This window comes from Triticum aestivum, chromosome 7A (genome assembly GCF_018294505.1).
Source record: "Triticum aestivum cultivar Chinese Spring chromosome 7A, IWGSC CS RefSeq v2.1, whole genome shotgun sequence".
Classification (NCBI taxonomy): Eukaryota; Viridiplantae; Streptophyta; class Magnoliopsida; order Poales; family Poaceae; genus Triticum; species Triticum aestivum.
The window spans coordinates 663,496,474-663,510,445 of record NC_057812.1 but is presented as its reverse complement, the minus strand read 5'-3'; the positions used below and the strand labels follow the sequence as shown (position 1 = coordinate 663,510,445).

General features: G+C 52.7%; 1 protein-coding gene across 1 annotated transcript; it reads left to right on the top strand.

The window, feature by feature from the left end:
* The first annotated feature begins 11,724 nt into the window (after positions 1 to 11,724).
* Positions 11,725 to 13,385, top strand: LOC123154425 (probable carboxylesterase 15). The gene is made up of 2 exons (XM_044573168.1): positions 11,725 to 11,929; positions 12,146 to 13,385. The coding sequence occupies exons 1-2, from the start codon at positions 11,749 to 11,751 to the stop codon at positions 13,189 to 13,191; spliced, it is 1,227 nt and encodes a 408-aa protein (XP_044429103.1). The 5' UTR covers positions 11,725 to 11,748; the 3' UTR covers positions 13,192 to 13,385.
* Positions 13,386 to 13,972: the final 587 nt, after the last annotated feature.

The window sequence follows — 13,972 nt, the reverse complement described above, 5'->3', positions numbered from 1 at the left end:
GGTTGATGCTGAAGTTAGTCGACTGATTCTTTGGAGTTGCAGTGCTGCTACTTCTGAGACCTCAGCCCGGGCTGATGACCATGAGATGGAGGACGCAGCAACCTCAAAACCAGGTACTATATTCTTAACGCCGTTTTTAGTCGACTGACTTATGACCTATAATCCTGATTCTTCTCTGTAGCTCCACCCAATGTTGTTATCACTCTCCCAGATGATGATGAAGATGAGGAACCGTTGAAGCACAGAAGGAGTAGGAAAACGTCTACCAGCAGGGTGCCCCAGGATGTGACGGCGCCTGAGACTCTGGTTGCGGAGGAAGAGAACACCACTCGACACACGTGTCGTTCGCAGATCCACTGACGAGTGCCCACAGCCCTCCCTCTTCACGACGCACCACGTCCCAGAGGACCAAGCTGGCGCGGCGAAGGAGGCGATACGCCAGGCAGGAATCATGATGGAGCAGTTGAAGACCATCCGGGATGCGAGCCAGGCAGCTAACGACGCCAGTTCTGCCCTCCAAAGCAATGTTCAGGTCAGTCGACCACCGTTTGTTCTGTTGGATATGCTACAAAAACTTTTCCTTTCCGGATTTATAGTAGTCATCCACTGGGTGTGTCGATTAACTCCGTGTTAGCGGGGGCACGCTGAGTGCACCCGCTGGGTGTAGTCCCCAAGGCTAAGGTCGACTGCTGGCAGTCGGCCTTAGGCTTTATGATTTCAATTTTCCTGTCAGTCGACTAGTCGACTGGATTTCACGAACCGGTGGGGCACGCTGAGTGCACCCACTGGGTGTAGTCCCCGAGACTGTGGTCGACTGCTTGCAGTTGATCACAGTCTTAAAGAATACATCTCGCTTTTTTTTGAGGTCGACTGGTCGACTTTGTCTTCAACAGAATTAGTGGGGCACGCTGAGTGCACCCACTGGGTGTAGTCCCCGAGACTACGGTCGAATGCTTGTATTCGGCTGTAGTCTTAGAAACGTGTGTTTTCCTTTTTCACTCGGAAGTGAATTATATTTGACACTTAGTCGATTGGTTCTTCGTAGAACTCCTGTGATCTTGTGGCTCGCTACTCTGAGCTGGAAAACAAGCACACTCAACTCGAGCTGAACTTGAAGCTGGTTCAGGAGAAGCTGACGAAGGCAAAGGAGGAGACCGAAGGTATGTTTGGTGAGACCCTGACGACTGCTTTTCCCCTTGTTTGTTTCAAAATCTGATCTTGCTGTAACTTGCAGGTAAGGTAAGGGAGGCCCAACAGAAGAAAGACCTTGAACTAGCTGAAAAGATCAAGCTTGCTGACGAGAAGTTAGCTTCAGTCACCAAGCTCGAACAAGACAATACCAATCTGAAAGCTGTTCTTGGGATCGCCAACAAGGAGGTCAGTCGACTGAAAACTGATAAAGCTGCCCTGACCGACCAAGTCAGTAAGTTGACTGGGAAGAAAAATGATTTGGAGGCCTTCCTGAGTGGTCTTGCCAAGAAGCTGTTTCTTACGCTTGAAGGTAAACCTCTATGCTCGGCAATCATTTCCAATCGTGGTTTTTCCATTCAACCATTCCCTTGACTCAGTGATCGTCCTTGCAGAATTTTGCCAAAACTTTGAAGAAGAAACTAGCCGGCTGGAGCCAAACCTCGACCCCGTCAATTCTCCGGTGAACGACGAAGTTGCCATGGATGTTTTCCGACTGGAGTCCCGTGTTGCAGCTGTCATGGACTATCTCGCAAGGCTGAAGGTCGCATTGACTCGACGCTCTGGCCCGGGGAGACACTTCAGAATGACCTTGAGTCGCTGATGGCTCGCTTGAACACGATCCCTGGTCGAGTGCAGGAATGGAAGAAGTCCTCGGCTCGGTGTGGTGCAGATGTTGCTCTGTGTCTGGCCCGAGTCCACTGCAAAGATGCGCGAGAAGAGAAGCTGGCGGCCCTCCGGGTGGCCAACACCAAGAAACACGACTTCAGGTCCTTTATGGAAACTTTCCTTGCGGCTGCCACTCGGATCGCGACGGAATTGACCTTGATGAGTTTGTTGCACCTTCCAGCCCTCCACAGGAGGGGTAAAAAACTTCTTCTAAGCTCGACGCTTTAAATTTGCCTCGGAATGCCGAGTGGAATTGTAACCGATAAACCTTAACGGGCTTAACGCCTGAGCACTTTCGGTTCCTTTAGATATCGATTCGAACTTGAATTTGGTGCTTGAATATGATTGCTTTTGGCTCGAAATGTCTTTTGCGGGTTCAAAGCAGGGCGCCTTTACTGCAATCGACTTATTCCTTAGTCCACTTAGGCGAGCACTGGGCTGCGGCTAAGCCTCCGAGTGGAAGTCCGGCTTGCCACTCGATAGGATTTCGATAACTTAGGCGAGTACTTGGACTGCAGCTAAGCCTCCAAGTGGAAGTCCGGCTTACCACTCGGTAGGATTTTGATAACTTAGGCTAGCACTGGGCTGCAGCTAAGTCTCCGAGTGAGAGGTTTGCTCTTCACTCGGTAGGATTTTTATAACTTAGGCGAGTGCTTGGACTGCAGCTAAGCCCCCGAGTGAGAGGTTTGCTCTTCACTCGGTAGGATTTTTACAAACTTAGGCGAGCACAGGGCTGCAGCTAAGCCCTCCGAGTGAGAGGGTTTGCTCTTTCACTCGGTAGGATTTCGATAACTTAGGCGAGTACTTGGACTGCAGCTAAGCCTCCGGCGGAAGTCCGGCTACCACTTGGTAGGATTTTTTATATCTTAGGCGAGCAACTGGCCGCAGCTAAGCCTCCGATGAGAGGTTTGCTCTTCACTCGGTAGGATTTTTATAACTTAGGCGAGTGCTTGGACTGCAGCTAAGCCCCCGAGTGAGAGGTTTGCTCTTCACTCGTAGGATTTTCGATAACTTAGGCGAGTTCTTGGACTGCAGCTAAGCCTCCGAGTGGGAGTCTGGTTACCACTCGGTAGGATTTTTACAAACTTAGGCGAGTTCTTGGACTGCAGCTAAGCCCCCGAGTGAGAGGTTTGCTCTTCACTCGGTAGGATTTCGATAACTTAGGCGAGTTCTTGGACTGCATGCTAAGCCTCCGAGTGAGAGGTTGCTCTCACTCGGTAGGATTTTTAAACTTAGGCGAGTGCTTGGACTGCAGCTAAGCCCCGAGTGAGAGGTTGCTCTTCACTCGGTAGGATTTATAACTTAGGCGAGTCTTGGACTGCAGCTAAGCCCCGAGTGAGAGTTGCTCTCCACTCGGTAGGATTTTTAACCTTAGGCGAGCTTGGACTGCAGCTAAGCCCCGAGTGAGAGGTTGCTCTTCCTCGGTAGGATTTTTTAACTTAGGCGAGCACAGGCTGCAGCTAAGCCCCGAGTGGAAGGTCTGGCTTACCACTCGGTAGGATTTTGATAACTTAGGCGAAACGGATTCGCAGCTAAGCCTCCGAGTGGGAGTCTGGCTCACCACTCGGTAGGATTTTTACAAACTTAGGCGAAACGGATTCGCGGCTAAGTCACCCACTGAGGGGGAATAAAAAGTGACAAAAATTATGGAGGAATTATGACACTATTATTTTGAGGTCCATGAACTACAGAAGTACTTTATTGCAACTCATCCGAGTGATAAAACCTTAAGTGTAAAATGGGCGGAGTAGTTCCGCGTTCCAAGCTCGGGGCTCGTCGATATTATGCTCGACGTTGTAAAGACGGTACGCCCCGTTGTGGAGAACCTTGGTGACGATGAAGGGACCTTCCCAAGAAGGAGCAAGCTTGTGTGGTTTGTGCTGATCCACTCGGAGAACTAAATCTCCTTCCTAGAAGGCTCGACCTCTCACATTTCTGGCGTGGAAACGACGCAAATCTTGTTGGTAGATGGTCGACCGGATCAGAGCCATCTCCCTTTCTTCCTCTAAAAGGTCGACTGCGTCCTGCCGCGCTTGTTCAGCTTCTGCTTCGTTGTAGATTTCAACTCGAGGAGCATTGTGGAGAAGATCACTCGGCAAGACTGCTTCAGCTCCGTAGACCAAGAAGAATGGAGTTCTTCCGGTCGACCGATTAGGTGTGGTCCGCAGTCCCCAAAGCACTGAGGGAAGTTCGTCGACCCAAGCTCCAGCTGCATGCTTAAGATCACGCATCAGTCGGGGTTTCAATCCCTTGAGAATCAGGCCATTGGCTCGCTCCGCCTGTCCATTCGACTGCGGATGGGCGACTAAAGCGTAGTCGACCCGTGTGCCTTGAGAGTTACAGAAATCTCTGAATTCCTCCGAGTCAAAGTTCGACCCATTATCCGTAATGATGTTGTGCGGGACTCCATATCTGAATATTAATTCCCTGATGAAGCTAACAGCAGTACCGGCGTCAAGGTTCTTGATTGGTTTAGCCTCAATCCACTTGGTGAACTTGTCGACTGCCACCAGTACATGCGTGAAGCCACTTCACCCTGTTCTCAAAGGACCGACCATGTCCAACCCCCATACTGCAAAAGGCCAGACGAGTGGAATGGTCTTCAGAGCCGATGCAGGCTTGTGCGACATATTCGAGTAGAACTGACATCCCTCGCACTTATCCACTATCTCCTTTGCCATCTCATTCGCCTTTGGCCAGTAAAATCCGGCTCGGTATGCTTTGGCCACGATGGTCCGAGAGGACGCATGATGACCACAGGTCCCCGAGTGGATATCATTGAGGATGAGTCGACCTTCTTCTGGTGTTATGCACTTCTGACCAACTCCAGTCGCGCTTTCTCTGTATAATTGTCCTTTGATTACGGTAAAGGCCTTAGATCGACGGACGATCTGTCGAGCCTCTTCCTCATCCTCCGGAAGCTCTTTTCTCAGGATATACGCGATATATGGAACTGTCCAGTCGGGAATGACCACCAAGATCTCCATGACCAAGTCGACCACTGCTGGGACTTCAACCTCAGTCGGATCTGTGGCACTCTTGGGCTGTGGAGCTTCTTCGGTGAAAGGATCTTCTTTGACTGACGGAGTGTGTATATGCTCCAAGAACACACCACTCGGAATGGCTTCTCTCTTGGAACCTATCTTTGCTAGATCATCAGCTGCTTGATTTTTCAGTCGGGGTATATGATGGAGCTCCAACCCCTCGAACTTCTTTTCCAGCTTCCTCACTGCACTGCAGTATCCAGTCATGGCTGGGCTTCTCACGTCCCACTCCTTCATCACTTGGTTGACCACTAAATCCGAGTCGCCATAGACCATCAGGCGACGGATGCCGAGTGAAATGGCCATGCGCAACCCATATAAGAGGGCCTCATATTCTGCCTCATTGTTGGAGGAATCAAAGTGAATCTGGAGCACATATCTGAGCTTATCTCCTCTGGGGGAAACCAGGACAACCCCAGCACCGGAACCATTCAACATCTTAGAGCCATCAAAGAACATGGTCCAATGCTCCGAGTGAACTTCAGTCGGCTGCTGCTGTTCAATCCACTCGGCGAGAAAATCTGCTATTGCCTGGGACTTAATGGCTTTCTTTGCCTCAAACTTGATATCAAGGGGAAGAAGTTCAATCGCCCATTTACCCACTCGACCAGTTGCATCTCTGTTGTGCAAAATCTCTGATAGTGGGGCGTCGCTGACGACTGTGATGGAATGATCAGAGAAATAATGAGCAACCTTCTTTGTGGTCATGTATATTCCATACACAAGCTTCTGATAATGAGGATATCTCTGTTTGGATGGAGTCAAGACTTCAGACAAATAATACACTGGGCGCTGAACTTTGAGAGCTTTTCCTTCTTCTTCCCACTCGACTGTTAGCACAGTACTGACGACTTGTCCTGTGGCTGCGATATAGAGCAACAGAGGCTCTTTGCTGATTGGAGCAGCAAGCACCGGCTGGGTGGAGAGCAGAGCTTTTAGCTCGGCAAACGCTGCATCAGCTTCTGGAGTCCACTCGAACTTGTCTGCCTTCTTCATCAGTCGGTAAAGAGGCAATGCCTTTTCACCGAGTCGTGAGATGAATCGACTTAATGCGGCCAAGCATCCAGTAAGCTTCTGGACATCGTGCACTCACACAGGGCGTTTCATTCGGAGAATAGTGCCGATCTTCTCTGGATTAGCGTCGATTCCTCGTTCGGAAACGAGAAAACCGAGTAACTTGCCACCAGGAACTCCAAATGTGCACTTTGATGGATTGAGCTTGATATCATACCTTCTGAGGTTGGCAAATGTTTCGGCAAGATCAGCGAGCAGGTCGGAACCTTTTCGTGACTTGACAACGATATCATCCATATACGCTTCCACATTCCGACTGATTTGAGTGAGTAGACACTTCTGAATCATTCGCATAAATGTGGCTCCGGCATTCTTGAGGCCGAATGGCATGGTGATATAGCAGAAGCACCCGAATGGAGTGATGAAAGCTGTTTTTACCTCGTCGGGTCCGTACAGACGGATCTGGTGGTACCCGGAGTAGGCGTCTAGAAAAGACAGTCTCTCGCATCCCGCGGTCGAGTCAACAATTTGATCTATGCGAGGGAGAGGAAAATGATCTTTCGGGCAGGCCCGGTTGATGTGCTTGAAATCAATGCACATTCGGAGCGATTTGTCCTTCTTAGGAACCATGATGACATTAGCGAGCCACTCGGAGTGGTATATCTCTCGGATAAATCCTGCCGCCAACAGTCGAGCCACTTCCTCACCAATGGCTTTTCTCTTCTGGACGGCGGACCGCCGAAGATGCTCTTTGACTGGTTTTGCAGATGAGTCGACTCTTAGGCGATGCTCAGCCAGTCCCCTGGGAACACCTGGCATGTCAGCGGGCTTCCATGCAAAAATGTCCCAGTTCTCACGGAGGAACTGGATGAGCGCTTCTTCCTATTTCGGGTCGAGTGTTGTGGAGATGTGGGTCGGAGCTGCATCGGGGTCGGTCGGGTGAATGTGAACAGGCTTCGTCTCACCGGACGACTGAAATGCAGACTCTGTGGCAGGTTTCTTGGATCGCAGCAAATCACTCGGATCTGCATTTTGCTTGTATTCTTCGAATTCGACCACTGTCACCTGGGAATCGGCAATCTTTGAGCCCTTCTGAAAGCACTCTTCTGCCTTTTTCCGATCACCGGTGACAGTGATCACTCCTTTGGGGCCGGGCATCTTCAATTTGAGGTACACGTAACATGGTCGAGCCATGAATCGTGCGTAAGCTGGTCTCCCCAAAATGGCATGATATGCACTCTGAAAATCCACGACCTCAAACGTCAACTTTTCTTTGCGAAAATGTTTCGAATCACCAAACACCACGTCCAGAGCTATTTGGCCAAGTGACTCGGCTTTCTTCCCTGGTATAACTCCATGAAAGCTCATGTTACTGGTGCTCAGTCGGGACATCGGAATGCCCATTCCTTTCAGTGTGTCTGCATACAACAAATTCAGCCCGCTTCCATCGTCCATCAGCACTTTTGTCAGTCGAGTGCCTTCGACAACTGGATCGACCACCAAAGCTTGCCTCCCAGGGGTGGCAATATGAGTCGGGTGATCAGATTGGTCGAATGTGATGGGTATTTGGGACCATTTCAGATAATTTGCTTTTGCCGGGGCAACCATGTTCACCTCTCGGTTAATGACTTTCAATCGACTCTTGCTTTCCACATCTGCAAAGATCATCAGAGTGGAGTTGATATGCGGATATCCTTCCTCACTGTCCTCCTTGTCTTCGGCCTTGTCCGACTCCTTCTCCTTGTCCTTAGACTGTTTTCCCTGAAACTGCTGGATCAGGAGTCGACATTGGCGAGTGGTATGCTTCGGTTAGATGATATTCCCCTCTTCGTCTTTCTTCGTGTGGATGTGACATGGCATATCCATTACGTCGTTCCCTTCTTTATCCTTTACTTTCTTAGGGTTCCAGGATCCTTTTGGTTTCCCTTTAAACTTTCTCTGAGTCACGGCCAGAGCCTCTCCAGGAGCTGCTGGTTCAGCCTTCCGCTTCTGTTTCCGACTGGTGTTTCCCTTTTCCGACTGGCTCGGCTTGTGCTTGCCGCTTCGGAGTCGGTCTTCTTCTTCGCTGTTGGCGTACTTGGTAGCAATCTCCATCATCCGACTCAAGGTCATGTCACCGGTTCGACCAAATTTCAAACTTAACTCTCTGTTCTTGACACCATCCTTGAAGGCGCGGACTGCCTGATGATCAGACACATTCTCCACAGTATGGTGCAAAGTGATCCATCTCTGAATATACTCTCTGAGAGTCTCATTGGTCTTCTGCACGCAGACTTGCAACTCTGTCAGTCCAGCTGGTCGCTTGCAAGTTCCTTCAAACATTCTGATGAACACTCGGGACAGATCTTCCCAAGTGTAAATGCTGCTGGGAGGTAATTGAATTAACCATGCCCTGGCAGAACCTTCCAGCATGAGGGGCAAATGCTTCATGTCCACCTCGTCGTTCCCACCACCAATCTGAACTGCCACTCGGTAGTCCTCAAGCCAAGTTTCAGGCTTAGACTCACCAGTGAACTTGCTGACTCCTGTTGCCAACCTGAAATTGGGAGGGATAACTGCGGCTCTGATAGCTCTGCTGAAACATTCAGGACCAGAAACATGCACTCGACTGCTTGTGGGCGCGTCTCTGTCGAGTCCGCCTCGATGGGCTCTGTTCCGGTCGACCAAACCTTGCACGATAATGGATCGCGCGTCGAAGCCTGGTTCTCTGGGGTCGACTGGAACTCTTCGCCCCGTACTGAACTGACGTCTGTCATCTTGCTGCCGAGGAGCGTAAGACCCACCCCTCGGAGGGGAATTGGGCACTCGACGCCTATCATCTCGGTCGAGTCGGTCACCATATTGGTCTCGCCGATTCTCGCGCCCTTCGCGCCGCGGAGGCGATCTGGGACTGTGAGCCGACTGAACCGTATTCGCAGCGACGGATCGACTGTGAATTCTGTTGCGCGACTGCGACACGGCCGAATTCTGATCTCCTGCTGCCCGGAGCAGATCCCTGATCTGCATCAAACCTCTGCCAGCTTCCGACTGAGAAGGCTGGATGGACTCTGCTATACGGGTCGCAGCTGCTAAATTCTGGATTGGGGTTCGATATACCTGAGTCGGCGGGAAGAGTTGACGTCGACTGGTGTCGGGAACTCGTTGCCGCGCGCGCTTGTCGAGTGCTCGCTGAAGATTCTCCAGTCGAGTGCGTTCGGCCAAATTGGCCAAACGTGCCTCCTCCAAGGCGCGAGCCTCAGGGGTTTCTCCTGCGATGGGAGTACGCAGGGCATCCATGTTCCTGCGGCGAAGTTCCTCTCTTTGCAGAGAGTCGAGTGGCTCGGGCTGGTACTCTTCATGGTCTCGTGCGGGGTCGCCTCCGTCGCCTGCTCCACCATCACGGGCGAAGCCAGGGGGACTGCGGGGCCCGTCGACCATCAGGATTTCCGCCGCAGGATCACTGCTATCGCACTCGGATGCGGTCTCTACGGAGCCAGTCATCAGATCGAACAAGCCGTAGAGAGATTCGTCGGGCTCGATTGCCGCAACTTGGGTGGTGGCCGACTGGCGAGCCACCGCGTGCCTCACCCACCGCTGAAGCCTCGACCGGCCTGAGCGCTTGCGCTGGCGGGAGACCGGGAGGGTGGCCGATGGGGGAGTCGACCGATACGGGGTCGACGGTTGCCGCAGCAGAACGCCGCGGACACATGCGCGAAAATGCGTCGCACCGCGGACGGGGAGCGCATCAACGTCGAGTGGAGCCTCCTGGAGCCAGGCGGAGTCGTCGGCGATGAAGGTGAGAGAGCCGAGACGGATCTCTCGACCCTCGACCAAAACTCCATCAGCCACCATGATGAAAGTACTCGGAAGAATCGCAACTTCCCCACAAAATCGCTAAAACACCGGCCCCACGGTGGGCGCCAACTGTCGTGGTTCTAAGCCTGACAGTAGAGTGGGGGGTAGGTATGGAGAGGCAAGGTCCTAGCTATGGAGAAGTTGTAAACACAAGGGATGTACGAGTTCAGGCCCTTCTCGGAAGAAGTAAAAGCCCTACGTCTCGGAGCCCAGAGGCGGTCGAGTGGATTATGTGTATATGAGTTACAAGGTCCCGAACCCCTCTATCTGTGGGGGAGGGTGGCTTATATAGAGTGCGCCAGGACCCCAGCCAGCCCACGTAGGAGAGGGTTTAAGGTGAGTTAAGTCTGGGGCGTTACTGGTAACGCCCCACATAAAGTGTCTTTACTATCATAAAGTCTACTTAATTACAGGCCGTTGCAGTGCAGAGTGCCTCTTGACCTTCTGGTGGTCGAGTGAGTCTTCGTGGTCGAGTCCTTCAAGTCAGTCGAGTGAGTCCCTCGTTGGTCGACTGGAAGGTGACCTCTTCCAAGGGTGTCCTTGGGCAGGGTACTTAGATCAGGTCTGTGACCCTACCCTAGGTACATGACCCCATCAAGCCTCACCCTGGACCACATCGCTAGCGATGATCGAAGGGGCCACCAAGCCTTATGGTGACGACATAGTGGAACTCTCAATGAAAGCACCAATGTCGGTGCCAAAAACAGCGGATCTTGGGTAGGGGGTCCCGAACTGTGCGTCTAAGGTGGATGGTAACAGGAGGCAGGGGACACGATGTTTACCCAGGTTCGGGCCCTTTTGATGCAGGTAATACCCTACGTCCTGCTTGATTGTTCTTGATGATATGAGTATTAGAAGAGTTGATCTACCACGAGATCAAAGAGACTAAACCCTAGAAGCTAGCCTATGGTATGATTGTATGTTGTCCTACAGACTAAAACCCTTCGGTTTATATAGACACCAGAGAGGGCTAGGGTTACACAAGGTCGGTTACAAAGGAGGAGATATACATATCCGTATTGCATAGCTTGCCTTCCACGCCAACTAGAGTCCCATCCGGACACGGGACGAAGTCTTCAATCTCGTATCTTCATAGTCCAACAGTCCGGCCAAAGGATATAGTCCGGCTGTCCGGAGACCTCCTAATCCAGGACTTCCTCAGTAGCCCCTGAACCAGGCTTCAATGACGATGAGTCCGGCGCGCAATGTTGTCTTCGACATTGCAAGAAGGGTTCCTCCTCCGAATACACCATTGAAGAGTTTGAATACAAGGATAATCAGGCTAAACTATTCCTACGATTTTCCTACCCTATAAACCAAAGGAGGCCTAAATGTTTTAGCAGACTGAAGCATCATCAGTGCCTCTTTCTCTAAGGGCATCTCCATCGCTGGGCGCTTAGCCCCGGCGCCAGGTTCGTAATCCCAGCAGATTAGCGGTTGCCGGCTGTAATCCTGGTGTCAACCCTGACATCGACGCCAAATCACGCACCCAGCGCTTGGCCATTTTTCTTCCAGCACTTAGCGCCTGCGTTGTTTAGTTAATTAGCGTCTAGCGTTGAGGGATGAGGCGCTTAGGTGTTTTTCAGATTTTATTATATTTATTGTTTTCTTGGTAAGCGCGTATGTAAGCTCCTAGCATTGTAGATGCACTAATGGTGCTTCTCTGTTGCCTAGGGACAGAAAGACGATTCAAAATTGTTATTATGATTATTAAAAAGCACCAACAACTTCACACGGAACAGTAAACATGACCAAGCCGACCCTTGTTTCGTATGAAATTCAGCATACTCTAATGGCTCATAGTATTAGTCAAATCTACTGTAGATATGAATGGCCGAATGGATGGAAATCTGCTAGAAAAAAGTACTTACCACCCGAAATCCCGCATGTCATCCAACTTGAAACAAAAGGGTCCCACATGTCATGAGAGTCAGTTTAACGTTAAGCTGTGTGGAATCCCCCAAAGCCGAGTCGTCTTCTCCGAAAGCTCCAAATCGCCATGGCCTGCAGCCTGCTCCTGCGCGAGACAGCGCCGGCCCGCCGCCTCTTCCACGCCGCGCGGCCGACGCGCGGAGAAGCATGTGCTGCTGCACGGAGGCGAATCGTCGCCTCCGTCCCGCCGCCCGCCGCGTCCGCGCCGCCGTCACCTCGACGCTCGAGCACCGGCAGGCCTGCGCCAGGTTAGCCACCGAACCCGAACAATAATGTGCACACGGCTGACCGCCACCGCCCACCGCCACGGCACGTCGGCACCTACTCACCGCGCAGTCAGCTACAGCAGCACGCGCGCCCGCTCCACGACGCTCTTCACGGCTCATCACACCAACCCACGAGCTGCTGGCCGCGCATATGGTACGTGGCGTGTCACGTGTGCGCTAACCAACTGCCTGTAGCAGATCGGATCGATCGGGTCGAATCGAGCCGACCAGCCAGCTTCTCCACGTCCACGTCGGCGCGCGCGTCCGGCGGGGAGGCGATGGCGGGCGGCACGGAGGCGCCGCGCGTCGTGGAGGACTGCCGCGGCGTGCTGCAGGTGCTCAGCGACGGCACGACCGTGCGCTCCGCCGCCGCGCCGTACACGGTGGAGGACCGCGACGACGGCCGCGTCGAGTGGAGGGACGCCGTGTACCACGCCGCCCACGGCCTCGGCGTGCGCATGTACAGGCCTGCGCGCCGGGAGGGGAAGGGGAAGGCGCGGCTGAGGCTGCCTGTGCTGGCCTACTTCCACGGCGGCGGCTTCTGCATCGGCAGCCGCGCCTGGCCCTCCGTGCACGCCTGCTGCCTCCGCTTCGCCCACGAGCTCCCCGCCCTCGTGCTCTCCTTCGACTACCGCCTCGCCCCCGGCCCTGCTGACGGATCTGGGTCTGACGAGGACGTCCAATCCTGGCTCGCCGACTCCGGCGCCGACCCGGGGAGGCTCTTCGTGTCCGGCGACTCCGCCGGCGCCAACATCGCGCACCACATGGCCGCCCGGTTCGGCGCGGCGGGGCTGGACCTCGTCAAAATCGCCGGGTACGCCCTCATCATGCCGGCGTTCACCTCCGAGGCGCCGACGCAGTCCGAGCTGGGCTCGCGGGGCAGCGCGTTCCTGAGCCGGGACGTGGCGGAGCGGTACAACCGGCTCGCGCTGCCGGCCGGCGCCAACAAGGACTACCCGCTGATGAACCCGCTCGGGCCGGACAGCATGGGCCTGGGACCCGTCGGCGGCCGCGTGCTCGTCGTCGTGGGCGGCGACGACATGCTGAAGGACAACCAGGTCCGGTACGTGGACGGGATGAAGGCCGCGGGGAACGACGTGGAGCTCGCCGTGTTCGCCGGCAAGGAGCACGGCTTCTTCTCCAGGGACCCGTGGTCGGAGACCAGCGGCGAGGTCGTGCGAGTCGTCGGCCGGTTCATGGGCAGAGACGCAGCCGATTCAACCGGCGTCGGCGGTCAGGACTAAGTAGTGATAAACGTGCTAGTAATCTGTTTGGCATGCAAAGTATCGGGCGATGCCATCATTTCGATGCTTGCATGCTATCAATTCGAAAATAAAATGATTTAGGTGGCTTAATAGTGTGCTTTGGGTGGCCACTGTAGTGGTTCTCTTCCACTAGAGCCTCCGTTCCTAAATATAAGTATTTTTAATTTTTTAAGATGAACTACATACGAACGTATATAGATGTAGTTTAAAGTGTAGATTCATACATGTTGCTCCGTATGTAGTTTATATTAGAATCTCTAAAAAAAACTTAAGTACTACTTAGTGGAAGGTGATGCGGATATATTCAGTTATGTGGAGTTTTAATCTTGCGCATAAAATATGTTCTTGGAATTGTAAAAAATGAAAAATTCGCTTTTGCTATATATTAGACACTTGAAAGTAGAATTTGTGTCTGTCGAATTGAGCCTTAGAGCTGAACCCGAAGCATCCGACACTCAGCAAAGCACGAGGACAATGGCTAGGGCTCGAAGGGGAACGACCCGAAGCTGGGGAGACGTCCCAGGATGTGTGTGAGGGCAGGGATGGCATGAGAAATGATTCAGGAGAGGGCGAGAGCGGCGTGGCGAGCGTGGTAACGCCTCGGCCGCAGGAGGTGAGGGTAGGCAGTTAGGTCGGTGTTGGTTGCAAGAAGAACAACATGAGGGCAATTGTGGCCGTTGGATGAAGATCCAACAATCCAAAAAATCATCAGCCATAGTTTATTTTCTAGCTAATACTTCCTTCGTTTCAAATTACTCGT